Source organism: Mesoplodon bidens (genome assembly GCF_964165515.1).
Source record: "Mesoplodon bidens genome assembly, chromosome: 9".
Taxonomy (NCBI): domain Eukaryota; kingdom Metazoa; phylum Chordata; class Mammalia; order Artiodactyla; family Ziphiidae; genus Mesoplodon; species Mesoplodon bidens.
This window is the reverse complement of record NC_138166.1, coordinates 5783157-5810644: the sequence shown is the minus strand read 5'-3', so window position 1 is coordinate 5810644 and position 27488 is coordinate 5783157. Positions and strand designations below refer to the sequence as shown.

The following is a 27488-nucleotide window of genomic DNA, read 5'->3' as shown; positions in this document are numbered from 1 at the left end:
CCTCTTTGCCGAAAAGCTTCTACAGTTCTTGAAGGCTATATCCCAAGCTCTTTTTTCTGGCTACTCCGTATTCTTAATCTCATTCATACCCACAGTTTCTATTACTATCTTTTCCTTGATGATTCACAAATGACTATCTCTAGTCCATACTTCTCCTCTATCCTCTGGATCAGAATTTTGAATTACCTACTCTACAGGGATATCTTCAGGGCCCCTCAAATTCATCATGTTCAAAATCATGTTCATCTATTCCCTCTTCCTTCCTCAAACCTGGTGGTCTTCTACTGTTCGCTACCTCAGTGAGTCACCACCATCCCTGAAGTTTCCTCCCCTTTCCTACCCACTAGCCCCTACCATATCTGTTGGTGATGAATTAATCACCAAGATCTGTTGGTTTGGCCTCCAGAATACATTATAACTGTGTCTGCCCTTTTATTCTCCATCTCTGTTGTCCGAGTTTAGGTTGTTATTATCTCCTTTTGGAACATTTTGAATAGCTGCCCGCTCATCTGTACAAATCTAGTCTTCCTTCCTCTAGTCATTTTTCCAGAGCACAGCCAAGGTGACCTTTTCAAATTGCAAATCTTATCATGCCATTCTATTTCTGAACACTTGTATTTAAAATAAAGACAAAAATCCTTGATGTATCTTAACATCCTATGAGGTCTGATCTTTTTAGCCTTTTCCTCCCTTCCTCTTAGACCTTCAGCCACCACAGTCTTTTACATGCACATGATATCTCTTACCCCAGGACCTTTGCACATGTACTTACTGTGGCCTGGAAGAGTTTTCTTCCTCCCTTCGTCTCATCACTGCTTCCTTATCCTCAGTTCAAGTTTATTTAGTAAGCAAAAACTTCCCGGCCCCTCTGACTGGATCACTATTTGCATGCTATGTGCCAATGAGGTCTTATTCACTGCTTTCATAACATATGCTGCATTTTATACTTAAAATGTTATTAGTTTGTGTAGTGGCATTCTCCCTCCTAAACTAGAAGTTCCATGAAGGGAGGACTTGTGCTTGTTTTTGCTCACTATTGTAGCTCTCTAATTTGACCCACTGCCTATTCTTTAATAGGTGGATAATATATATTTACTAAGTAAATTATTGAGTAAGTAAATGAATTAATAAATGCAAGATTGGAGATCCTACCTTTGTTATATGATTCTTCTTGAGATACATAGCTTATCTGCCTTACTAGAATAGCCTATTTGAAAGTGGACACTAATCTTATCCACTCACACTTCCCTCATATGTCTAAGTTGGAATATAGTAAGTGCTTCATTAACATTTAAATTGAAAAAATACAAGTGAAAATAAAACTAAATTCAAATCAGTGTTTTATTTTTGATGTTTTAAGCCATGTTTCCCCTACTGCCTATTCATAACTATCACAAATGCTTGGGTGTTTTTCAAAGCAACAGAATCAGAATATGAATACATGAATCTATATTTTTAAAGAATCAAGTTTGGTGTTAGCAAGAAAAGTTTGTGAAACATCAATTTAATACAGGTAATATATTTATATTTATAATAGACAAAGTGATAAGGAAAACCCAATGACATCATGCAGACATGTCTTAAGGAAAAACTATATTCTTCCTACTTCCCTTTCTTTCTTCCATCTGTAGGTTAATATTGATGAAGTCCAAAATCAGAGTCAAGTTTATTTACAATAGACTTACAAATCTTTGCTTTTTTCTTTTCCTGCCTCATAAGTGCACTTTGGATTTCATCTGACCAATGTTTTGCTAAGGGCAGGAACATCTTTGTCCTGTGTGATAAAAGAATTGTTACTTGTGTCTTGGGGTCAGAGATGGGCTAGTTAAAGTTAGATGCTGAGCATATGGTTGTACCCAATAATGTGTAATTTATCCTAATTTACAAAGGTGTCTCATACATTTTACTGTGTATTGGGAAGTCTCAACCTAACTGTTAACATTTTTCTAGGTTCAACTGTGTGGGCTAAATCATCTAAAAAATAGCTAGGTTGAGAAAGCCATGTTAAGATTATTTCAACAGTGTTTTAGTGAAAAATTAGTATCAAGGACGAGTTGTATTCAGATGAATGACCTCATTATTGATTTTATGCAAAGGAAAAAGTGGTTTTCTAGGGAAGAGAGAGAGGATCTTGATTCATCATTTTACAATGATAACAAATCAGATTAATGACATTCTAATGGCTCCAGTTTTGGAACAATTAAGATTTCTGCCAGGGTAGGATTTGTGTTTCAGCATTACAATTTCATAACTTAAAGATGGTGCTCAATTCACTTTGGAGAGTCAGGATGAAAGTCAAGTCCCTGGAGAACTCCCAGGGCTTCTCCTTATCCAGGGCTTTTTGTTTTTTTAAAGAAAATTGCTGCACCAAATAGTATCTGAGCTCCATTCAGAAAAAAAAGCAGTGCTGGCTCCTAGCATAAAACCATTGTCCACAAGATGACCTCACCAGGCACAGGACATTGCTCCCTCTCCTGCAACCTGGACTTTGTCAGTCATCAAAACTGCCTTTTACTGTGCTGAATTCTGTTTTCCATGTGCATGATCTAAAGGAATACAAATAGCACCCTTATTTCATTGAAACTGAAAGTGTAGCCTCATCACCATATGCTGAACACAACCGAAAACCAGGAAGTAAGTAGAAAAGGCTTTTGTCCCAAAAACCTATCACAAAGTCTGTCCAGTAATGCTATTGCTGTAAATTTATAACCCAATATTTCCCAAAACACTAGCTGCAAAAATAAGGGTTCCAAAAAGGAGTTCTTATACTGTGTCTCCATCTCAAAGATACACAGCGTTAAAGAAATGCTTAACTTAATTTAACTTTGGTCGACTGAAAGGAAAACACACAATGTCAGAGCTGTGTTTTGAATGTCAGTTTTATTCAGGGATCTTACTGAGGACTATAGCTGGGGAAACAGTCTCTCGGATAGCTCTGATGAACTGCTCAGAAGAGATAAGAGAGGGTCCAATACCTGATTAAATTTGTGGCTACTGGGGCTTCCCTGGTGGTGCAGTGGTTGAGAGTCCGCCTGCCGATGCAGGGGACACAGGTTCGTGCCCCGGTCCAGGAAGTTCCCACATGCCGTGGAGCGGCTGGGCCCGTGAGCCATGGCTGCTGGGCTGTGAGTCCGGAGCCTGTGCTCCGCAATGGGAGAGGCCACAACAGTGAGAGGCCCGCGTACCACAAAAAAAAAAAAAAAAAAAAAAAAAAAAATTTTTGGCTAGGAAATACATGCAGTCAAGCATACATCTTGGTTAAAAAAATGACTGCCAATCACAAAGAACAGATAGCTTAATAATTTTAGTGCTTTTCTGTGATGTATGGGAAGATGGAAGAATCCAGGGTCATTGAAATACTTCTGGAGATACGCATCTTAACTATCTGGGGGGCCCTTTTATCCAAAGCACACGGTGCTTCCTCCTATTTTCTTCATCCTGAAATCTGCAGTGGGTTGCAGCTTAACCCTTGTGTAGCTAGATGACGAGTGACACTCTATGTGCTTTTTGTTTACACCTTGTATGTCAAAAATGTGTTTGACAAAGCTAATCCCTCGCTTTTGCTGAAGTTGTCCAGTGTGGGAAATTCTGTTCTATTAATTTGAAAGTATCTTGGTGACAGAGGCCTCATATTGAACTTTAAGGATTCTGCAGTAACTTTCAAATTTCCTATGCATGGTAGCTGTTTGTTGAAAAATTGAATAAATAAATGAATAGGTGAGTGTAGGGATGGACATATAGATGGAAATAGATGGAAGGATGAACAAGTAAGTAAATTAATAAAAATAATTCTTAGGCCTAACACAATGAATGCAATTATTAAAAATAGTTGTTATTTTTGTTTTTTTTTTTTTTTTGTGGTATGCGGGCCTCTCACTGTTGTGGCCTCTCCCGTTGTGGAGCACAGGCTCCGGACACGCAGGCTCAGCAGCCTTGGCTCACGGGCCCAGCCGCTCCACGGCATGTGGGATCTTCCCGGACCGGGGCACGAACCCGTGTCCCTTGCATCGGCAGGTGGACTCTCAACCACTGCGCCACCAGGGAAACCCCCGTGAATTCTCTTTATATTTCTCTATACAACTTCACAACTGCGTGTTAACTTTTCTGCCCCCTCTGCTAATAACCAGTCATCTCTAACATCTATCAGGCACTCTTCTAAGCACTCCACACATATTATCTCATTTATTCCTGGGATCTGGCCTGTAGCTGTTGTTATTTTCCTCACTGTATGGATGTGGATACTGAGGAGCTAACGACCTTACCCCAGCTGTGCAGCTAATCAGTGGCAGAACCAAGATATCAGCCCAGATGACTAAGAACCCTTAGGCAGCATTGTTCTTCTCTGTTTATATTCTGTCCACACTAGAGAGCTTCTCTTGCATGTTTTTCTTTAAACAAGCACTTTTTATCCTGGTGACTCATATCATCTTCTCACATATATGAGTCCCTACGGCAATGAATAAAATGAAACCCACATACCTACAGTGTAACTCAGAGTATCATTACATTACAATATAGTAATCACTGTTCATCATAATGGTTATGGGACATTAAGGAAAGGGTAAAATATGTTGAGTATAGTCTACCTCAGAAGACAGATAGTTTATAATACAGTTGAACTATTCATTATGGTTTAAAATACCAGGGTTTGAAAAGAGCAAATCCTCTACTAGTTGGAAGGCATCCTATTTAGTAAGAAGTCTCCCGTTTAGACAGATGATCAAAAATAAATGCCTTTTGAGTTCTAGATTGCACAGTTTTATCATATACTGCTTACACAACTTAGATAACAGAACAGAACATTTTCCTTCAAAATTCATGCTCAGCTATACTATTGCTTCTTGCCACTCCTTGTTGGTATAGTAATAAGATATGGCACCCCGTGGGTTACTTGACAAAGTGATTTAGAACTGAAATGTTTTTAATACAGCTCTAACATCCTTAGTCAGCTGATGGCTGGAGATTAATGTCACAATTAGTATGTGGATGTTTGATATGCCAACCTCCTGGGTTTAGAATACTTGTAAAGTGCTGTGGGCTCAGCTGGGCATTTTGTTGTCAGAGCTCACAAAGGTAATATAAACAGACGTCTGATGGGCCTCTGCTGAGATGGGGTTTGAAGGTAGGCGTCTCATGGAGTAAGACTTGGTTTAACTTAGAAAAGAAAAAAGACTTTCAACGTGAAAATATTATTTCCAGAACATAAGTATCACAACACATTTTGTACACTGTTACATGATCATCAGAAAAATTGTGTGCATTCACCATTCACATGGTGTGAGTTTAATAGATTGCAAGCTGGTTGTAATTTCATCTGGTCATTATGCATGAGGGAAAATTTGCCTTTTCAAATCTTTTTAAAAATTGACACTGTTGCTAGTTATATTTTTAGAATTGAAACACAACTGAGAGATAGAACAGACTAGTCCATGGACAGTAGAAATTCATTGAATCTTTAAGCTTTTTCAATGTTGTCATCAAAAAATAGTCCCATGAATTGTATAGGAAATATTTACTAATCCCCATCTGGTGGACTTAAATTTCTGAGTTCAAGAAGGACTGGTAGGTTTCATTAATTTAAAAAACACTTTAAAACCTGTATTTAGGGCTTCCCTGGTGGAGCAGTGGTTAAGAATATGCCTGCCAATGCAGGGGACACGGGTTCAAGCCCTGGCCCGGGAAGATCCCACATGCTGGGTAGCAACTAAGCCCGTGCGCCACAACTACTGACCCTGCGCTCTAGAGCCCATGAGCCACAACTACTGAGCCCATGTGCCACAACTACTGAAGCCCGTGCGCCTAGAGCCCACGCTCCACAACAAGAGAAGCCACCACAATGAGCAGCCCGTGCACTGCAATGAATAGTAGCCCCCTCTCGCTACAACTAGAGAAAGCCCACGCACAGCAACAAAGACCAATGCAGCCAAAAATAAAATAAATAAATTTATAAAAAGAAACAAAAACTATATTTAGTAAAGGTATGTTAGCTCTTCATGAAGCATCAGGTGTTGAGGGCAATTGTATTCAGCAACTTGGCTCCATAATTTACAGCCAAAAAAAAAAAAAAAGATTTGAGATTTGCTGGATTTTGTTGGGTTTATACATTTAAAGAAGGTTATTAGAAGAAATCTAAAAACTTTGTGATTTTTCCCTGTTATACATACACACGTATTACACCCATGTGGTTAATGGAAATTACCTAACACCTAAATCTGTATCAAAGATCACAGTTACCTCATCAAGATTGTGTTTATTGCCTTCCCACTGAAATCTATCACCAATATTCTTATACATCTCAGTGAAGGTAGTATTTTTTATTTAAATATATTTTAAAATGTGAGAAATTTTAAAGAAAACAATATATTCAGATTATGGAAAGCATACAAATAAGAGTTCCACTATTATCTACTTATATTTATAGACATTAAAGGGTCATTAATCTATTGACTAATTCTCCAAGTTACATTGCAAGTTTTGAAGTGTAAGCATTTTGAAGAGCTGTAATAGAACTTTGATCAAGTATGTTTTGTAATCTTCTGGAGTGTTCCAGGTAGGGGTTATTTGTAGTACAGAGGGAACTAGCTTTAAAAGGTACTGATACTTTGATGAAAATATGATTTGTTGGTGATGTGGTAGTGTAGAGAGAAAGTTCAGAGTCTGTCCTGTTAACGGGATAAAAGTTGCTTTTGAAAGACTTGAAGAGACTTAACAACAAAAAAGAATATCAAAATAGCAGTAAATTTAAACCTTCTAATTATTGTAAAAAATAATAAAAAGTTATGAAGCAAAATGTTTAAAGATTCTGAAGCTTAATCCTTTTATTGTTGGGTTTTGCTCTTCTAAGGATAGTGCTTTGTATGATGTAATTCTACCTTTACAAACAATTAGATAAAATAAATGCTCACATTTTAAGGCTTATTTTTTTATATACAAATGGACTAATTATTACATGCCTTTGTGATGTGCTGCTGTTCATTATCCAAAACCTAAAAAAAATCCATATGGCTTGTATGTCTGCTCTGGATCAAAAATCTCATTTCAAACCTCTAGGACATTTAGATGTGTCTCTGTTTACAGAGGCATCAGGCTGGCAGCAAATCCAAGACTGGTGTTGCTTTCTTTCAAATGTCTTTAGGGTTGGACTAGCTATAACTTCTTCGAATAGTGGTGGGTTTGACTTCTTCTTGAGAAGCTTGTTTATTCCTATTGATACTAATAGGATGTGGTAAATGGCTTTGGGGAAACAGATTGCTGACATATTTATGTAGCCTTATTTGGAATATAATATTAGTGTATAAGATTTACCAATTGGAAATTTTGCCAAATGTATTCAAGATTTTTTGCAAGTCTGAATTGAGTAGAAACAAATGATGTCCTTTTACTCGTGTTACATCATTTTCTTTAGACATTTTTATTATTTCTTTCTATCCTACTAGGAACATTAAGATAGAGTTGGAAACTTTAAAACACACACACACATGCACACACACACACACAGAGTAATAGAGCATACACACAACTATCCCTATCCTAAAGTATATTGTCTGCTTTCTGTAGTCTTCACAGGGACTGAAATGAATTTACTTGACTTCCTTATCATGATAAGGTTTACAAAGAAGGAGATGCAGGGTGGTCAGTAGGACAGACAGGTAACCAAGACGTGGCAGGTGAGGAGAGAGTTTCTGAAAAGAATCAAAGTCTAAAGGTTGATTTAATCAGTGAATCAGAAGGAAGAATGTTCTAAGAGGGAGCACGTTTGCAAGTGGATTTAGATAGAAGAATGGCAAAAGATGGGCTAGAGAGGTAAACAGTTACCAGATCATGGAGAACATGTAAACGTGGCAGGTGGACTTTTGACACTGGAGAGCCATGGCTGCCTTTGAAGTCAAGTAATGTAATTGTTCTGCATTTCAGAAAGGTCATCCTGTCAGTTGGATGGAAAATAGATGGGAAGTGGCAAGAATGGATGGTGGGCGGACAGTTTAAGGATCTGTGCCAGGAATCTCTGCAAGAGAGAGACTTGAAGTAGACAAGGGGTAGTGATGATGGAAAAAAAGCAAATAGTTAAAGAAATATTTAGGACGTAGCCCAATAGGCCTTGTTGAATAATTTGAGATGGGTGACAGGTGAAAGAAAAGGAGGGTAAAACCTGAGGTCTGGACTAAACAACTGAGAGATCACAGGAGGAGGGATAGATTTTTGGAGATTAATTCAACTTATTAAATCATGAGTTTAATTTTTTAATGTTATTTTATTAGTCTGTATATGTGCCCAAAGGCAGTTAAAATGTACATCCAGGCATCAGGAGACTGAAGCTGCCTAAAGAAAAATAAAGGTGTGTAAGTACTTCGGATTTCTAATAGAGAATATGTGGAGTAAGAAGACAAGACAGTCTAGATAAGTATCTTCAGTAAAAGTAACACTTACAGGAAAATCAGAGGAGTTTGAGAAGAAGCAAGAGAGACAGGAGAAAGATCAGGGAAATATGGCATTCTGGAAGCTAAAAGAAAAGCAACTTTCCAGGAGAACCTGGTGAACAATCATTGGTGTATTGGTTGAATTCACAAATATTCTTTAAGTTCCCAATTTGCATCAAACACAACTGTGGAAGACCCACATATGGGGTCCACCCTCAGGGAACTAACAGTAAAGTGGAGAAACAAATACACATCAAACAAGCACACACATAAATATTTCATTGTAAATGTCAGTAAGTTATAAAGAGTAAATTTATTATAAACAGCTATAAAAGGATGTAGCCTGTGATCTTGTATCTATGAGGTCTGGGAACCCCTGTCTCAAGACGTGAACACAGACTTAAAATTTGAAGAATAAGTAGGAGCCAGTAGAGCCTGGAGTGGGAGAGGGGCAGTCCTGACAATAAAACAGCAAGAGCAAAGGACCTACTGAGTCAGGGACCAGGGCCATGTGCGCTGAGCACTAGGACTTATCCTGAAGCTATATTTTAGCATGAGAATGATCTAAGCTTTTAGGAACTTTAAAGAAGTAAAACTAATTTATTACTCTTAGGCAACCAACCATGCAGGGAGGGCAGACCTAGCTAGACAGCAGTATTGGAGTTTAGAACTTGTCTGTTTCAGGCAAAGAGGTCATTATGGGGAATGTGACCTTATTGCTTATTAATTTATTAAATACTTATTAATTCCATTTCATGTGTGAGATACTACTGGGAAGGATGGGTGCCATATTATTTTTAAAATTTATCTTTATCATTATTATTGTTTTGATTTGAGGTATAATTTATATGTTCATCCATTTCAAGTATGTAATTCAATGTTTGGTAACTTTATAAGTTGTTACATTAGTCTTTAATAATTATTTTACATTAATCAGTGCAGTTTTCCTCCCTTGGATGGCAAGGGATGATCTACCTGACTGCACTAGGAAATGTTCTCCTTGTGAATCCTTAACTAGGGGCAATGCTAGGTGCTAGACTCTGCTTCCCAGGAATAAATAACACTTCTAGCCCTCAATTGAACACTGAAAAGAGAAAGAAGTCACAAGTTTTACTAAGTCACATTTTAAGTGTTAATTAAAAATCCTTTTCACATCATTCCTCTTCCTGTTTTCATTTTCTTTTAATTCTCAATTAAGACAAGCTTACTCTGGTATCAGTATTCAAAGATGTGGCTGACTCAGAAGCTCAGGCTGGATTGGTTTGTGGGGATTGTTTACTCTGTTCCTCTATAGATAAGAAAAGTAGCCACCTGGAAAAAATTAAGTGTTCGATGTCGCACACGGGGACAATTGGTGATAGAACTGAGATTTAAATGCAAGTTCTCAAGCACAGACCAGGGTTTCCTACAGTGACCATGTCACCTGTCTTGGGGGAAAATGTAGTTCAGGGGGACTCGTGCCGCAGATTCACAGTGAAATACCTGACGAGTAATTTGCTGTTGGAATCTCTGAGTTTAATGAAGCCTTCCATGTGTGGTAGTCCAGAATACAATTGTCTGGATACTTCCTCTACTGCTTTAGAGCCAAACACTATGGCTATTGCTTTAGATTATGAAGCAGTACTTCTTTTTATACTTACCAAAGTATAGAATTATGAAAAACGAATATGCATTTGTGTCTGTTTTAGATGTAATATATATGGTTTGTATATTTTTTATAAAATTTTCTACCTTTTGGTTCAAAAAGTGTAGATGACTATGCACGCATTATTGGGGAGCACATCATATATGTGAATAACAACGTGAAGTGATTCTTTCTTGGATGTAGTAGACACTGAGTAAACACTTGTGGACTCACAATGATGAATAACTTGACTGTATCTCTAATGGAAATGAAATTGTTTCTTGTGCTGGTAAACTATCTCACCTAATTTGTGCTATATATAAATGTACACTTGTACATTAGTATTTTTAAAATGTAATTAAATATTCAGATTTTAACTGGATAAGATCATCATAGCATAGATCGTCTTTTTCTTCAGTATTCTGCATGGGGTGCTTTTCGTGCTAAACTTTTATATGCTAACTATAAGTACAATCATCTAGTATTTTCTCCAATGTAAGGCTTTTAATATGTGAAAAGAGAAACAGTTTCCATTGGTTTTGATATTATACTAATATTTCATGTTTGACCATTTGTTTTTCAGAAAAGAAAACTCACAGTAATATACATTGAAAAATATGATTTTCCATTACATATATGTGCTAAGTTTGTTTTAATCTGACCAATTTAGAAAATATGAATGTCCTGCAAATAATCACTGTGTTTGTGTGTCACATATATTCTTTATTTTTCTTTATCTGAAAGGTATAATAATTAAGGGCTATTACTGTTTCTGTGAAGTAAATTAGGGTCTTTTTATTTCTTTTTTCTTTCTTGTGACTCTATTTCTTAACTAGTTTGACAAATATGGCTTAAAAAACAATTGTAGGGCTTTCCTGGTGGCACAGTGGTTGAGAGTCTGCCTGCCGATGCAGGGGACATGGGTTCGTGCCCCGGTCCGGGAAGATCCCACATGCGGTGGAGCAGCTGGGCCCGTGAGCCATGACCGCTGAGCCTGCGCTTCCGGAGCCTGTGCTCCTCAACGGGAGAGGCCACGACAGTGAGAGGCCCGCGTACCGAAAAAAAAAAAAATATATTGTACTATTACTAGCGAAAGACGTGTTGGCAGTGGCAGTGCTGGTAATAACAAAATGTCACAGAGCGCTCATTTTCCTCTTGATGTGGTGGAGTGGTGGTTACAGAAAAAGTTGGAATAAACAGAATAATGGAATGGCTAATATTATAGCAGAATGGAATTTTACTCTGATTTACTGAAAAGATACACATTAATAGGCATCTAATTGATACCTATTCACAGAACATAAATGTTAGGCATCAAATTATTCTTTCACTGTAAGCTAATCAAGATTTTAGACACAATTCAAATTAATGGAAAACACACACTTTACAAAATGGTTACTTAGATTTCAATAACAGTTTGAAAATGTCAGAAAATAAAAGCATGCAGAGACTAAATATCTGTATAATATCAAACAAATTTGGAGCTGTTTTAGTAGTGGTTACTCACAAATTTGACTAAGATAGTGCATATTATAATTATCAGAAAATTATCATGTTCTACTGAGCTGGAAGCACAAAATGAACTATGATTCTTAATAGGATTTTATTATCTGTTTCATTAACGTTATCGATCATCCAAATTCATTATGTTTGCAACATTTGTGTAGGAAAAAACACATGTTGTAAGTGTGCCCCCAACGGCTATAGACAAGTTTGTAAAAATATAGAAAAGACCCAAATGTTTCAAATAAGGGCCTTAGCTGGTTATATTCTCCAGTGAATCCTGGCTCTATCTCAGGCAGAGGGTTCTCTCTCCTATTTTTAAAGTTATTCCAAATTAGAGGATTCACAATTTCTCCTATAGTTTTTTACAAAGAATTTAGTTTTAGCAGCTACACACGTTAACCAATGCTTCTACCTCTGATTCTGATGTAACACAGTGAAAACACATAAATCAACACAAAATATTTATTTTTTCCTCATATACATAGTGTTTGATTATGTTAAGCCTGACTAATTCTCTGCAAGTATTTAAAAATACGTTTTGTGTTTAAAATAGGATATTGGATGAAACAAGAAAATGTGTATTAGGACAGGCTCATAGCCTGAAAAAGTCGTTTGCCCATTTGTGTGATACACATGAAAACTATTTGTTTATAAAAGTTATTAATGAGTAGGATATTAGATATCTATAAGGTATGTTGTAGATTCCTCAGAATTTGAAACCCCCTTTCCATAGAGCTTCTTCATAGAGTTGCCAACTTTTTGTTGACACAAAGACATTGCCCAGTTAATACTCTTCTTCATTTAACTCTAGCCACTAGTCCCAAGATGCAAACACTTAACTTGATCAGTTCATGCTTCTGGAAAAACTCTGCAAGAACTAGTTGTTAGTGACCCCATTAGATGTAAGTCTGCATCAGATCTCTGAGGTAGTGCAGTGTGTCTACAATTGGGCAAATCTTAGAAAATAATGAGTTAGGAGGATTAAAAATCTAAGGCAAGCAGGATTGTGAAACATTCTCAGTCAGGAAGAGAAGCTTCAAATAAGAGAAAAGGAAAATGTCAGTATAATCACATTTGACCTTTGAATGACAAAGACTATTTCCTTGAGATACTATGAAAGAACACCACTAACTGTATAGTAAAAAGGTTGAATTTTCAATTGAAACAGATTTTTTTAAACATCCTTATTGGAGTATAATTGCTTTACACTGTTGTGTTACTTTCTGCTGTATAACAAAGTGAATCAGCTCTATGCATACGTATATCCCCATGTCCCCTCCCTCTTGAGTCTCCCTCCCACCCTCCTTATCCCACCCCTCTAGGTGGTCACAAAGCACCTAGCTGATCTCCCTGTGCCATGCAGCTGCTTCCCACTAGCTATCTATTTTACATTTGGTAGTGTATATATGGCCATGCCACTCTCTTACTTTGTCACAGCTTACCTTTCCCCTCCCCATGTCCTCAAGTCCATTCTCTACGTCTGTGTCTTTATTCCTGTCCTGCCCCGAAGTTCATCAGAACCTTTTTTGTTTGTTTCCATATGTATGTGTTAGCATACAGTATTCATTTTTCTCTTTCTGACTTCACTCTATGACAGACTCAAGGTCGATCCACCTCACTACAAATAACTCAATTTCGTTTCTTTTTATGGCTAAGTATATTCCATTGTATATATGTGCCACATCTTCTTTATCCATTCATCTGTTGATGGACACTTAAGTTGCTTCCATATCCTGGCTATTGTAAATAATGCTGCAATGAACACTGTGGTACATAATTCTTTTTGAATTATGGTATTCTCAGGGTATATGCCCAGTACAGGGATTGCTGGGTCATATGGTAATTCTATTTTTAGTTTCTTAAGGAACCTCCATACTGTTCTCCATAGTGACTGCAACAATTTACATTCCCACCAACAGGGCAAGAGGGTTCCCTTTTCTCCACACCCTCTCCAGCATTTATTGTTTTTGGAGTTTTTGATGATGGCCATTCTGACCGATGTGAGGTGACACCTCATCGTAGTTTTGATTTGCATTTCTCTAATGATTAGTGATGTTGAGCATCCTTCCTGTGTTTGTTGGCAATCTGTATATCTGCTTTGGAGAAATGTCTATTCAGGTCTTCTGGCCATTTTTGGATTGGGTTGTTCGTTTTTTTGATATTGAGCTGCATGAGCTGCTTGTATATTTTGGAGATTAATCCTTGGTCAGTTGCTTCATTGGCAAATATTTTCTCCCATTCTGAGGGTTGTCTTTTCATTTTTTTATGGTTTCCTTTGCTGTGCAAAAGCTATTAAGTTTCATTAGGTCCCATTTGTTTATTTTTGTTTTTATTTCCATTTCTCTAGGAGGTGGGTCAAAAAGGATCTTGCTGTGATTTATGTCACAGAGCGTTCTACCAATGTTTTCCTCTAAGAGTTTTTAGTGTCTGGCCTAACATTTAGGTTTTTAATCCATTTTTTGTGTATGGTTTTAGGTAGTGTTTTAATTTCATTCTTTTACATGTAGCTGTCCAGTTTTCCCAGCACCACTTATTGAAGAGGCTGTTTTTTCTCCATTGTATACTCTTGCCTCCTTTGTCAAAGATAAGGTGACCATATGTGCATGGGTTTATCTCTGGGCTTTCTATCCTGTTCCACTGATCTACATTTCTGTTTTTGTGCCAGTACCATACTGTCTGGTTTACTGTAGCTTTGTAGTATAGTCTGAAGTCCAGGAGCCTGACTCCTCCACCTCCGTTTTTCTTTCTCAAGTTTGCTTTGATTATTTGGGATCTTTTGTGTTTCCATACAAATTGTGAAATTTTTTGTTTTAATTCTGTGAAAAATGTCATTGGTAATTTGATAGGGATTGCATTGAATCTGTAGATTGCTTTGTGTGCTGTAGTCATTTTCACAATGTTGATTCTTCCAATCCAAGAACATGGTATATCTCTCCATCTGCTTGTATCATGTTTAATTTCTTTCATCAGTGTCTTATAATTTTCTGCATACAGCTCTTTTGTCTCCTGGGTAGGTTTATTCCTAGGTATTTTATTCTCTTAGTTGCAGTGGTAAATGGGAGTGTTTCCTTAATTTCTCTTTCAGATTTTCATCATTAGTGTATAGGAATGCAAAAGATTTCTGTGCATTAATTTTTATATCCTGCTATCTACGAAATTTGTTGATTATATCTAGTAGTTTTCTGGTAGCGTCTTTAGTATTCTCTTTGTATAGTATCGTGTCATCTGCAAATAGTGAAAGTTTTAATTCTTTTCTGATTTGGATTCCTTTTATTTCTTTTTCTTCTGTGATTGCTGTGGCTAAAACTTCCACAACTGTGTTTAACAATAGGGGTGAGAGTGGGCAACCTTGTCTTTTTCCTGACCTTAGAGGAAATGGTTTCAGTTTTTCACCATTGAGCACGATGTTGACTCTGGGTTTGTCATATATGGCCTTTATTATGTTGAGGTAGGTTCCCTCTATGCCTATTTTGTGGAGAGTTTTTATCATAAATGCGTGTTGAATTTTGTCAAAAGCTTTTTCTGCATCTATTGAGATTACTCTATGGTTTTCCTCCTTCAGTTTGTTAATATGGTTTATCATGTTGATTGATTTGCATATATTGAAGAATCCTTGCATTCCTGGAATAAACCCCACTTGATCATGGTATATGTTCCTTTTAATGTGCTGTTGGATTCTGTTTGCTAGTATTTTGTTGAGGATTTTTGCATCTGTATTCATCAGTGATACTGGTCTCTAATTTTCTTTTTTCTGTAGTATAGTTGTCTGGTTTTGGTATCAGGGTGAAGGTGACCTCATAGAATGAGTTTGGGAATATTCCTTCCTCTGTAATTTTTTGGAAGAGTTTGAGAAGGATGGGTGTTAGCTCTTCTCTAAATGTTTGTTGGAATTCACCTGTGAAGCCATCTGCTCCTGGACTTTTGTTGGAAAGATTTTTAATCATACTTTCAATTTCATTATTTGTGATTGGTCTGTTCATATTTTCTATTTCTTCCTGGGTCAGTCTTGGAAGGTTATACCTTTCTAAGAATTTGTCCATTTCTTTCAGGTTGTCCATTTTATTGGCATATAGTTGCCTGTAGTAATCTCCCATGATGCTTTGTATTTCTTCAGTGTCAGTTACTTCTCCTTTTTCATTTCTAATCTGTTGTTTTGAGTCTTCTCCCTTTTTTTCTTGATGAGTCTGACTAATGGTTTATCAGTTTGGTTTATCTTCTCAAAGAACCAGTTTTTAGTTTTATATTGATCTTTGCTACTGTTTCTTTCATTTCTTTTTCATTTATTTCGTATCTGATCTTTATGATTTCTTTCCTTCTGCTAACTTTGGGGTTTTTTTGTTCTTTCTCTAATTGCTTTAGGTGTAAGGTTAGCTTTTTTATTTGAGATGTTTCTTGTTTCTTGTGGTAGGATTGTATTGCTATAAACTTCCCGTTAGAACTGCTCTTGCTGCATCCCATAGGTTTTGGGTTGTCATGTTTTCATTGTCATTTGTTTCTAGGTTATTTTTGATTTCCTCTTTGATTTATTCAGTGATCTCTTGGTTATCTAGTAGCATATTGTTTAGCCTCCATGTGTTTGTATTTTGTACAGTTTTTTTCCTGTAATTGATACCTAGTCTCACAGCATTGTGGTCGTAAAAGTCACTTAATATGATTTCAATTTTGTTAAATTTACTGAGGCTTGACTTGTGACCCGAGATATGGTCTATCCTGTAGAATTTTCCATGAGCACTTGCGAAGAAAGTGTATTCTGTCCTCTAAATATCAATTAAGTCCATCTTGTTTAATGTGTCATTTAAAGCTTGTGTTTTCTTATTTGTTTTCATTTTGGATGATCTGTCCATTGGTGAAAGTGGGGTATTAAAGTCCCCTACTATGATTGTGTTACTGTCGATTTCCCCTTTTATGGCTGTTAGCATTTGCCTTATGTTTTGAGGTGCTCCTATGTTGGGTGCATACTTACAGTTGTCATATCTTCTTCTTGGATTGATCCCTTGGTCATTATATAGTGTCCTTCTTTGTCTCTTGTAATAGTCTCTATCTTAAAGTCTATTTTATCTGATATGAGTATTGTTACTCCAGCTTTCTTTTGATTTCCAACACTGTATGTGTCCCTAGGTCTGAAGTGGTTCTCTTGTAGATAGCATATGTATGGGTCTTGTTTTTGTAACCATTCAGCCAGTCTGTGTCTTTTGGTTGGAGCATTTAATCCATTTACATTTAAGGTAGTTATTGATATGTATGTTTCTATTACCATTTTCTTAATTGTTTTGGGTTTGTTGTTGTAAGTCTTTTCCTTCTCTTGTGTTTCCTGCCTAGAGAAGTCCCTTTAGCATTTGTTGTAAAGCTGGTTCGGTGGTGCTGAATTCTCTTAGCTTTTGTTTGTCTGTAAAGGTTTTAATTTCTCTATCGAATCTGAATAAGATCCTTGCTGTGTAGAGTAATCTTGGTTTTAAGTTTTCCCCTTTCATCACTTTAAATATGTCCTGCCAGTCCCTTCTGGCTTGCAGAGTTTCTGCTGAAAGAGCAGCTGTTAACCTTATGGGATTCCCTTGTATGTTATTTGTTTCTTTTCTCTTGCTGCTTTTAATATTTTTTCTTTGTATTTAATTTTTGATAGTTTGATTAATATGTGTCTCAGCGTGTTTCTCTTTGGGTTTATCCTCTATGGGACTCTCTGTCCTTCCTGGGCTTGATTGACTATTTCTTTTCCCATGTTAGGGAGGTTTTCAACTATAATCTCTTCAAATATTTTCCCAGACCCTTTCTTTTTCTCTTCTTCTTCTGGGACACCTATAATTCAAATATTGGTGTATTTAATGTGTCCCAGAGGTCTCTGAGACTGTCCTCAATTCTTTTCATTCTTTTTTCTTTTTTCTGCTCCCTGGCAGTTATTTCCAACATTTTATCTTCCAGGTCACTTATCTGTTCTTCTGCCTGAGTTATTCTGTTACTGATTCCTTCCAGAGTATTCTTAATTTCAGTAATTGTGTTGTTCATCACTGTTTGTTTGCTCTTTAGTTCTTGTAGATCCTTGTTAAATGCTTCTTGTATTTTCTGCATTCTCTTTCTAAGATTTTGGATCATCTTTACTGTCATTACTCTGAATTCTTTTTCAGGTTGGTTGCCTGTTTCATCTTCACATCTTCATTTATTCAGTCTTGTAGGTTTTTACCTTGCTCCTTCATCTGTAACAAATTCTTTTGTTTCATTGTTTTTTTTTGTTTTTTTTTTTTGGTGGGTGGTGCTGTATTTCTGTCTTACTGGTTGGTTGGCCTGAGATATGCAGCACTGGAGTTTGCAGGCAGTTGGATAGAGCTGGGTCCTTGGTGCTGAGATGAGGACCTCTGGGAAGCCTCACTCTGATTGATATTCCCTGGGTTCTGAGGTTTTGTTAGTCCAGTGGTTTGGACTCAGAGTTCCCACCACAGGAGCTTGGGCCTGACCTCCAACCTGGGAACCAAGATCCTATAAACTTTGCGGCATGATAAAAAAAAAAAAAAAAAAAAAAAAAAAAGAAGAAGTAGTACAGTATCAAAGAATAAAAAACAAAGTAAAATTAGAAAGATAAAGTATATATTAGGAAAAATAAAACTATAATTGAAACAACTGCAACAAGGTCAAATAAAACCACGACAGAAAAAAGAAAAGAAAAAAAGTGTGGGGAGAGAGCAAGCCAAAAGGAGAGATCACTAACAAAGTATAAAGAATAAAATAAAATTAGAAAAATAAAAGATTTGTTAGGAAAAATAAAAATATAGAAGAATCAGCAACGATGAATCAACAAAGTAAAAGAGACCCCCAATCTAAAAGAGGAAAAAAGAAAAAAAAAAGCCTTGGCTATGAGGGTGGAGTTTAGGCGGGGGGGTGTTGTAACTTAGGCAGGAGCGGGTTTAATGTGGGGCGGGACCTAGGCGGGTTGGGGGTGTGATGTTTGAGCATAGTGCGGGGACCTAGCGGGGCCACGTGCAAGCGTGGGGTGGCGCCTCTGCTTAGGACCTGCACAGAAGGGGAAAGGAGGGCCTCTGGAGTGTGGGGTTCTGGAGTTTGCAGGTAGGGCCCTGAATGAGGGTGTGTGGGTGGGGTTTAGGCCCAGCATGTTGGAGTGGTTTAGGCCCAGCTCGTTGGAGGGGGTCTCAGAGGGGGTCTCTGAGTGTAGAGGTAGGGCCCTGGGTGGGGGTGTAGGGGCGGGGCTTCAGTTCTGTGCACTACTCCAATCCTCGAGGGCAGAGGATTAGGCCCAGGAGCCCAACAGGCTCCCTGATGCCTATGTGGACAGGGCAAGCACTGGCCCTGTTCCCTTCCGTTCCTTCATGCCCCTCCCCCACTGTCTCCCCATCGCTGCCGCTGGACCACTGACCGTGGATGGGTCCCGCTGGGTGTAGGAACACCTCCCCTCCCCCAGCTGCCCCTCAGGGGTGCTGGTCCCGGAGGTCCGGCCTTTACTTTTGCTCCCCCTTCCCTCTCTCCCACTCCCTCAGGACCTGCTGGCTGGAGGGGGCCTAGGTGGGCAGAGGGTCAGGCCTGGGATCTCAACAGGTTCCTGGGGGTCCAAGTGGGTAGGAGAAACCTGGCCATGCTCCCGTTTGATCCTCTGCCCTCCCAATGGTCCCCCCCACCATCCCCCTTTGGGGGTGGGATCCCTTCCCCTCCCCCTCCCCCAGCTGCCCCTCAGGAGCACCACTCCCGTGCCGCCTCCACTTCTCCTCCCCCGTCACTCCCCACGCCCCACATCCTATCCAGTCACTGGGGGTCTCTCCCATCCCCTCAGACGCCCTAGTTGTGAGGAGACGCACATTCTGCGTCCTCCTAGTACGCCATCTTGACTCCACCCCCAGAAACAGATGCTTTGATTCTAACCAACTTTAACATTTCTGGTCTCAGGGTGAGTTTCTTCCAGCTGAAGTGTATCTTCCCATATTTCCCATTTTGCTGCTTTCTTTAATTAACCCAAAATGCTGTGTATCCACTCCACCCCCTTTTTTATTAAAAAATTTAAAAAGTAAAATCAGGAATAGACTCAGTTTTTAAGGAGTACAATCATTAAAGAAATAATGGAAATATTTATTTTATATTTTCCAACTAAAAATTTCTCTTAATTAAAGTTGTCATTTAGCATAGCAACTATTTTTGATTGTGAAGAAAGTTTTTTAAAGTTCAGTTCTAGGATTGGAAGGAACTGAACAGGTTTTCTTTTTATAAATAATCCAAACTGACCTCTAATTTTAGTTTGGTAATTTAACATTGTTTAAAGTTCTCAGATAACAATATTCATAAATACATACTGATGCCTGTTAATTTTTGCAAAGATTGAAATGAGTTATGTATTTTTAAAAGACCATTTCTGACCTCACCCTTTCTACCTATGTTATCTAAAAGAGGAACCCTAAAGGTAAGTCAGAGCCAAAATCTAAGTTATAATAGTAGTATTTCAAAAAATATTATTTTCTCGTACATTCTTTTCACACTGTTAGAGGAAAACAGATTAAAGTAAAGCAGGAGAACAAAAAGCAGTGGATGAAATGACAGAATTTCTAATCTTAATTTAAGATCTCAAAGCATTGAGTAGCTCCTAGCAAAATGTTGGGTTGTTGTCATATAGATAATGGGTCTTAGCCAGAAAAGTTTACTGAATACCTGAACTAAATATTTTCTCGTACACTTTTTGTCTTTGGTATCTTAGGCTCCTTAATAACTTACATTTTGCAAAGAAATTTCAAATTAATTGTTCATACCATAGTAACGTTTTTATTTGACTATATTTGTTAATAACCCCTTGTGTTTTTGAAAATAAAGCCAGAAACACTCTAGTCAAGGTTACTGATCGAATAGTGATCATTCTTGCATGTTTAGAGTGGAAATGTGTTACAGAACAGTGAAGTAGTGACACTGAGACAGCGCTACCTAAGTCTGCCTGAGCTACAGGTTCGCAAATTGCTTTATTTATGTTCCTTTCATCTCATCTAGTTACACTAAACTAATTAGATCTCTTTTCAAAGAAGTTATAGATCTTAAGCACTGATCTCCTATTCTGATCTATATATCACCTTCTGCAAGTGGAGAGGGTAAATGATATCAGACATGCTTAACAAGTATATGTTGTAAATAGTGCACACTTTAAAAAAGAAAAAGTCATCTTTTCTGTTTATAAGTAATGATTTTGTTTGTAAAGCACCAAATTAGCTTTTAAAGAGTAGGCTTTGACCACTAGCATCCGGTGTAACGTTTAGACAGCACAATACACTACTAACAGGAAGTTCAATGTTTCTCTTTGAAAAAAGTCTCCTAATTACTCACTCTTACTTCCTACTTCTTATTCACAAAGCTAAAACACGCTAGTGCTAAGACATTGAATTATTTTTTTCTCTTGAGGTCTCGATTTATTGTCCCCAAACCATCAATTACAGTAATGTTCCATGCTGCTCTGGAATGAAATGTAGGAAACAAGTACTCCATTGAGGACTTTGTTCAGCCTAAGCAGCCTTACACTGTGTTCTTGACCACACGTGGTCCCCTGTTTTCAGTCAGATTGGTACAAAAATATATCATTGAAATCCTCAATTCAAAAGGTAAATTCAGCATTAACGATTTTTTTCTAAGTAAAAGTAGCAAATAAAAATTGGATGCATTTCTTTTGCATATGTAATTTCCATCAACAGATACATGTATAGTGAACATTGCATTTGCAGGTGGCTGAATAGGAGTATTCAATAAAATAAACACCAGTAAAGCACCACATGTATCATCTTTGAATAGTTTCTACAGTTACAGGTGTGGTTACATTATCAGCAAAAATGAATGCCTCTCAAAGTCTGGCCAGTGGAAGTAATATGGAATACCTTGCTTTTCTTCCATTGCTCTGTCATTAAAAATAGGCCACAGTGCAGAATTTACTTCCAAGCAAATTCAGTGTCACTGATATGTACAGTTATAGTGTTACCAAAATGTATCAGTTTTCAGAACTGAGGACATCAAAGACACCCCAATCCTCAGTATCTCAGAGAAATCAAAACTCATCCACATGCAGGTGACAATACATTAAAATTTTTGTGTGAAAAATTTCACCTTACAACACTAGTTATACAAGTTAATATCTATTAAAACTAAACACATCACACAGCACCTTTTGTATGTTGAAAAGTGTACATGAGCAAGAAGAAAAAAGGATTGATTAGAAGAGCCCACAGTCTTTCAGATTCTCTTTATTATATCTGTAATGGCGTCAAACACGAACTTGACACTTTGAGTATCTGTAGCACAGGTCATGTGGGAATAAATTTCCTTATCTTTTTTTAAATTCAGGTCTAGAAACTGGTTCTTGATGTAGTTCCTTGCATCTTCAAATGTATTTGTACCTTGTTAAAAAAAAAAGAAAGAAGTAAACTTTAACTGCATTTGAAAAGCATCAAATTATAAGTAATATCAATAAGTTTTAGGATTTTACTTTGTATGCTATTTGATGTTCTCAGGATTGAAAAATCAAAATGGCAATGGTTAATTATCAGAGGTTTACACAACATCTACTTTGTGCTGGGAACTATGCTTACCTCCCTGGGGGCTTCAGGTGGCTAAAATGTAACCTCTGTGTCAGAAAGCTCACAGTAGAGTAGAAACACTAATATATTTATATAACAAAGTGAGTGAGTAAAAAAGCCTGTATATATGTTAAAGATTATGCATGTAAATGTGTGCATGGGTATTAATATGAACTAAAAGAAGAAAAGAATGGAAATTATAGATGAGTGGACTACATAGTGAGGTGTTATTTGAGCTGGACCTTGAGGGTTAGCTAGGAGAGACGAAAAACTGTGTGAATGAAAGCCAAAAAGGCACTTACTGTATGATTTCAGCTCTTTGACATTCTGGGAAGGGCAAAACTACAGAAACAGTAAAAAAGATGAATGGTTTCAAGGGTTGAGGGCAGTGAAGACATGAAGCACAGGCATTTTTAGGGCAGTGAAACTATTTTGAATAACGCTGTAATGGTGGGTACATTGACATGACTTTGGCATAACCCATTGAACTGTGCAACACAAAGAGTTAACCCTAACCTGAAATACGGACTTCAGTTAATAATGTATCAATATCTGTTCATCAATTGTAGCAAATGTACCACACCCCTTCCAGATGTTTATAATAGGGGAAATTGTGGGAGCTGGCCAGAGAGGGAGTATGTAGAAACTTTTTTCTGTTTATTTTTTTCATAAACTAAAAGTTGCTCTAAGAAATAAAGATGGTTACTTAAAAGAAAACATACAGCCCTGAATTATGATTATATACTTAATTGGTAACATTCAGTACAGAAGCATGATTATATTCAATCATATGATAACTATGTAAACATAATGTTTACAAATAAGAAAAATATAAGTACTCATTATAGATGAGCACAAACAGCTACTTTGACACAATTCAACACCCCTGGCACATCTGGGCTACCCACATATCTAACTGGTGAAATTGGGTTTTTATTTGTGTTTAAATCATAAATATTTCCATCTTACACAATTTCATTAACAACAGGGCATATAACTATTTACCAAAAAAAAAAAAAAAAAAGTCTCCAAAAGAAACACAACGCTTTTAGAGAAACTGACATTTATATTCATCGGCTAAGAGGGTCAGTACTAAAACTCTGGGAGCTAGGAAAATTGGAAAAATAGATGTCACTCTTCTCATTGATTCAAGCTATTCCTCTGGAAACTTAATTCTGACTTTGAAGAGCCACTGAGGTCTAGTACAACATTACAAGGTTTCATTAGGAAATATATTAAAAAAATGCCAATTTGGAATATAATTTACACTCCTATTATAATGTTTAAGATAATGTAGTTTGCAATGCCATTATACATTACACAGAGTAGCAACCCTGGTCTGTCCACCTCCCCTTTATTCATTAGAGCTTTGCTTTAATGCAGGCAGTGTAGAGAGGGTTTCCTCTTTATTTGTAAGATTCTTCCGAGGTTGGATCATATACATGACTCAAAAAAGTATCATAAGCCTCAACCTCCTAAATATTACACATCAAAATCCAGATAGGGGCCTCCCTGGTGGCGCAGTGGTTGAGAGTCCGCCTGCCGAAGCAGGGGATACGGGTTCGTGCCCCGGTCTGGGAGGATCCCATATGCCGTGGAGCGGCTGGGCCCGTGAGCCATGGCCGCTGGGCCTGCGCATCCGGAGCCTGTGCTCCGCAACGGGAGAGGCCACAACAGTGAGAGGCCCGCATACCGCCAAAAAGAAAAAAAAAAAAAAAATCCAGATAGAAAAAATGTATCTCTATACAAAATTTTAGTACTATGGAATTAAAAGAAAAGTATCTTACCAGTGTACTCTGGAAAGCAGCTACCAAGATGCACTTTGGTTACTTTTTCTTGAAAGAGATCTTTTTTACTGAGAAACAGGACTATGGAGGTGGTTGCAAAGTGCTTGTGATTACAGATACTGTTGAACAGGTGAAGGCTTTCATGCATTCTGTTCTGTTCTGTTAGGTATAAAAGATAAAAATGTGTTGGATTGTTATTTGCAAGATATTAATGGTGGGCATTATGAACAAGGATGTAGAAGTAACATCTGTCTTTGGAAGGTCTTAACTGAGTTGGGAAATGGGGTATTCATATTGGAAAGCACAACTGCTTATTTTTTACCTTGACCGTGTTTTCCTTTTAGACTTACCACTTCTTCATCTTCCACCAAGACCATGTCATAGGCACTGAGTGCAGCACAAAATATAATTCATGTAACTCCTTCAAGTAGTGAATCCATTTCTTTCTCTCAGATCTCTGTCCACCTACATCAAACATTCTTTAAAAAAAACAAAAATAACAGAATAAAGAACCATACAAATATCCTCCAAAATTTACATTAAGATGAACATTTGGACTTATAATTGAATGTTCCCATCTGTTTAAAAGGTAGTCTTTCAGTTTTTGCTGATTATAAAGTAAGACTTGCTTGGCCAATTTGCAGCTCAAGGACTAGAGAAAAAGAGAACATTTATTTACTTTTTTGGTATTCATTCAGCCTGGAGCAAAATAATTCACATACTGACTTTGAGCAACTGGAAAATTTACAGCAGTTTAGAGTTTTAGTAAGACATCTATTGGTCTTAGGGATTTTGTTCAAAGTCTATGCGTATTCTTAAATATCCAGAGCCCACAAGAAGATTGGAAGCTACCATAGTTCTGATACTACGATTCTTCCCTCTTCTCTTAGCTCCTCTTACCTCCATTCATTCATTCAATTATCATTTGTGTTCTACATACTAGACACTGTGCTAGGCCTACCGACACAAGGATAAAAGGACATGGTCACTCTGTCCCCTATAAGCTGGGTAACCTTGGGCAAGTTACTTAACCTCTCTGCACCTTAGGTTCCTGATGAATAAATGATAATAACAGTACCTATATTGTGAGGTTGCTTTAATGATTGAGTAAATACAGCATTTGTCTCATAAGTGTTAAAAGCTTACAACATCATTTGAACTCCTTTCTGTAAGGTTCTTGGACTTTTCCTAACATAAAATAAGGGAATTAACTTATTGTCCATGTTTTCACAATTTATCTATGTGTTCCCTGTGTGTTGTCACTTGCTGTTGTGTATGTGGTTTTTTCCATATACTTTTATATAATTTTATTTATAAATGTTCTTTTCTCCTTTATGGCTTCTGAATTTTGAAGTGTTACTAAAATTGCCTTTCCCACTTAAAAAAAAAAAAGGACTGGTCACTATCTTCAAAGAGCTTGCTGTCTTGTAAAGAGAAAAACACATTATTATAATATTATGTAATATTCTAATATATATGGTAAAATGTGAGCCCAGAGGAAGATTTAAATCAGCCTGAGGGACCATGTAACAGTTCCTTTAATATAGATCTAACTTTTTGCTATCTCAGGACTTTTGTGTAGTCCATCTCCTTTCCACGTGACACAGTTCCTTTCTTCCTTCCATAAGGCCGCTTCTTTCTCAGCTTTCAGGTCTTAATGTCAATGTCTCCTTCACAAGTAACCACCTTGAGTGTCCATGTAAATTCTTAACTCTTTTCATTGCCCATTTACTTTCTATTGTATCACTCTCTTTATTTCTTTTATAGTAACTGTCACAATCAGTAAATAAGTGGTTTATTTTTTCACATGTTTAATAGCTATCATCTCCCTAATAGAATAGTAGCCTCATGAGGGCAGGGACCTTATCTATATTAGTGATGGCTATATTCCCAGTACCAGGCACTGTGCCTGACACATAATAGACATGCAATAAATACTTGCAAATAAATGAATAGAATCCATGTTAATGGAATGGAGGGAGGAGTTTTACATAAAGTGCATGTACAAGTCATCAAGGAATGAGAGAACGTGGCATGCTTGGGGCAAATAATTATATTTTTGGAAATGGGAAGATTAAGGTAAAAACATTGAGGTATATGGCCTGATACTTATTCATTTATTCAGCAAATATTTATTTATTGAGGATTTATTACATTTCAGGTACCAGAGATGATTCAGTCTTGAGAACCTTGTAAGTGGATGATGGTGGTGTTTATGTGTGTGTGTGTTTGTGTGTGGGTGTATGAATACACTTAGGATATCAGTGTCTGATAGGAAGTGTAGAGGGTGGGTTGTAATTTGAAATGGAGTGATCAGAAACTGCTAGAAGATGACAGATGTGTATAAAGAATAGAGGCAGCAAGAGGAAAAGTTTTGAGCAGGCAGGAGGAAGCCTGCCTGTTAGGCCAGAAATAGATTTACTGTGTCTTTTACATTACATGAGAAGATTAGTTTTTATATTGTAGTCAATGGGGATCTGTAGGAGATTTGGGGGTAGGGAATTAACATTTGTTTGTTTTTGTTTGCTTATTGTTATGGTAAGTCACTTTGATCTGAGTTCAGAAGATAGATTTGATGAGGAAGAGACCACAGGCAAAGGAAAAAGTATGGGGCTTTCATAATAGCTTAATCCTAAGATATTAAGTACCAGGGAGCATCCTAGCTATACAGAGATTTCAAAGGTAATAACTATATTGGGGTATTAAATGTCAACCAGCTGATTTACTGAAGATAATCAAAAGTACAGCACACTGTAGTGCTAGTACTTTACCTTTCACGTAACCAAGTGGAGAACAGATACATAGAACTAAAATTCCTCAAAAATATATATGTACCAATGCAAAATCACTCCATTTCATAGTAGATTGAAAGAGCAGTTGCTTACAATATTGAAGACAACCTTGAGGAATTCAATCGCTGTGTGGTTGGGAAATTTAAATTCAGTGACAATGAAGACTATTATAAGTGCTGCTAATTACCAAATCCTCTGCAGTTTCAGACTTGTGATAAAAGTGGAGGAAAGGGACGGTATTGACTTTAGGTTATATTATGTAAAAATTAGCCAACAAATTTAATTTTTAAAATTCAATAAGCATTCTTTTGGAAGCAAGGATAATAAATATGCATTCAGACTTTTAAACTTTTAGCCAACAATGATTTAAACTTCACCATAAACTTATAAGATAGGTACGATTATTATTCCTGTTTTTTCGTGAGCCCTTTAAGCAACTTGCCCGAGGTTTATTCATTCAACTGATCCTTGAGGCTGCTGTGTACCAGGCGCCGTGATAGGTTCTTCGTGTATGATAATGACGCTGTGAACGTTGTTAAGCTTTGTTGTGAAGCTCGTTAAGTCTACTTAATTAGACTAGAGGTGTCTAACTAGTACTACATAGTGTCTACTGTTAGCTCTCAAACCCTCACCAAGTAGATTGGAATTATCTTTGTTGGGGAGTCTTCTTTCCCCAGGTCAGACAGTAATTCTTTGTGTTATCGAACAGGTGACTGGGTAAAACTTTAAAACTTTCCCCTTCCCAGTGGTTTTGTTGCATTCTTTAAATGGACCATCTGGCTATCTCCTGAGTTTGACAATTCAGCTTCTCTGTAGCCTGCTGTGGA

The 27488-nt window shown here is 37.2% G+C and overlaps 1 protein-coding gene across 1 annotated transcript in view; it reads right to left on the bottom strand.

Moving 5' to 3' along the window:
• Positions 1-21718: 21718 nt before the first annotated feature.
• Positions 21719-27488, bottom strand: part of GNAT3 (G protein subunit alpha transducin 3) — a gene marked incomplete at its 3' end in the record, with an annotated part of 59084 nt that continues 53314 nt past the window's right edge. The window contains 6 exon segments of the mRNA XM_081244415.1: positions 21719-21753; positions 21756-21902; positions 23870-24023; positions 24220-24279; positions 24283-24299; positions 24302-24348. Coding sequence (XP_081100541.1) covers positions 21719-21753; positions 21756-21902; positions 23870-24023; positions 24220-24279; positions 24283-24299; positions 24302-24348 — 460 coding nt within the window.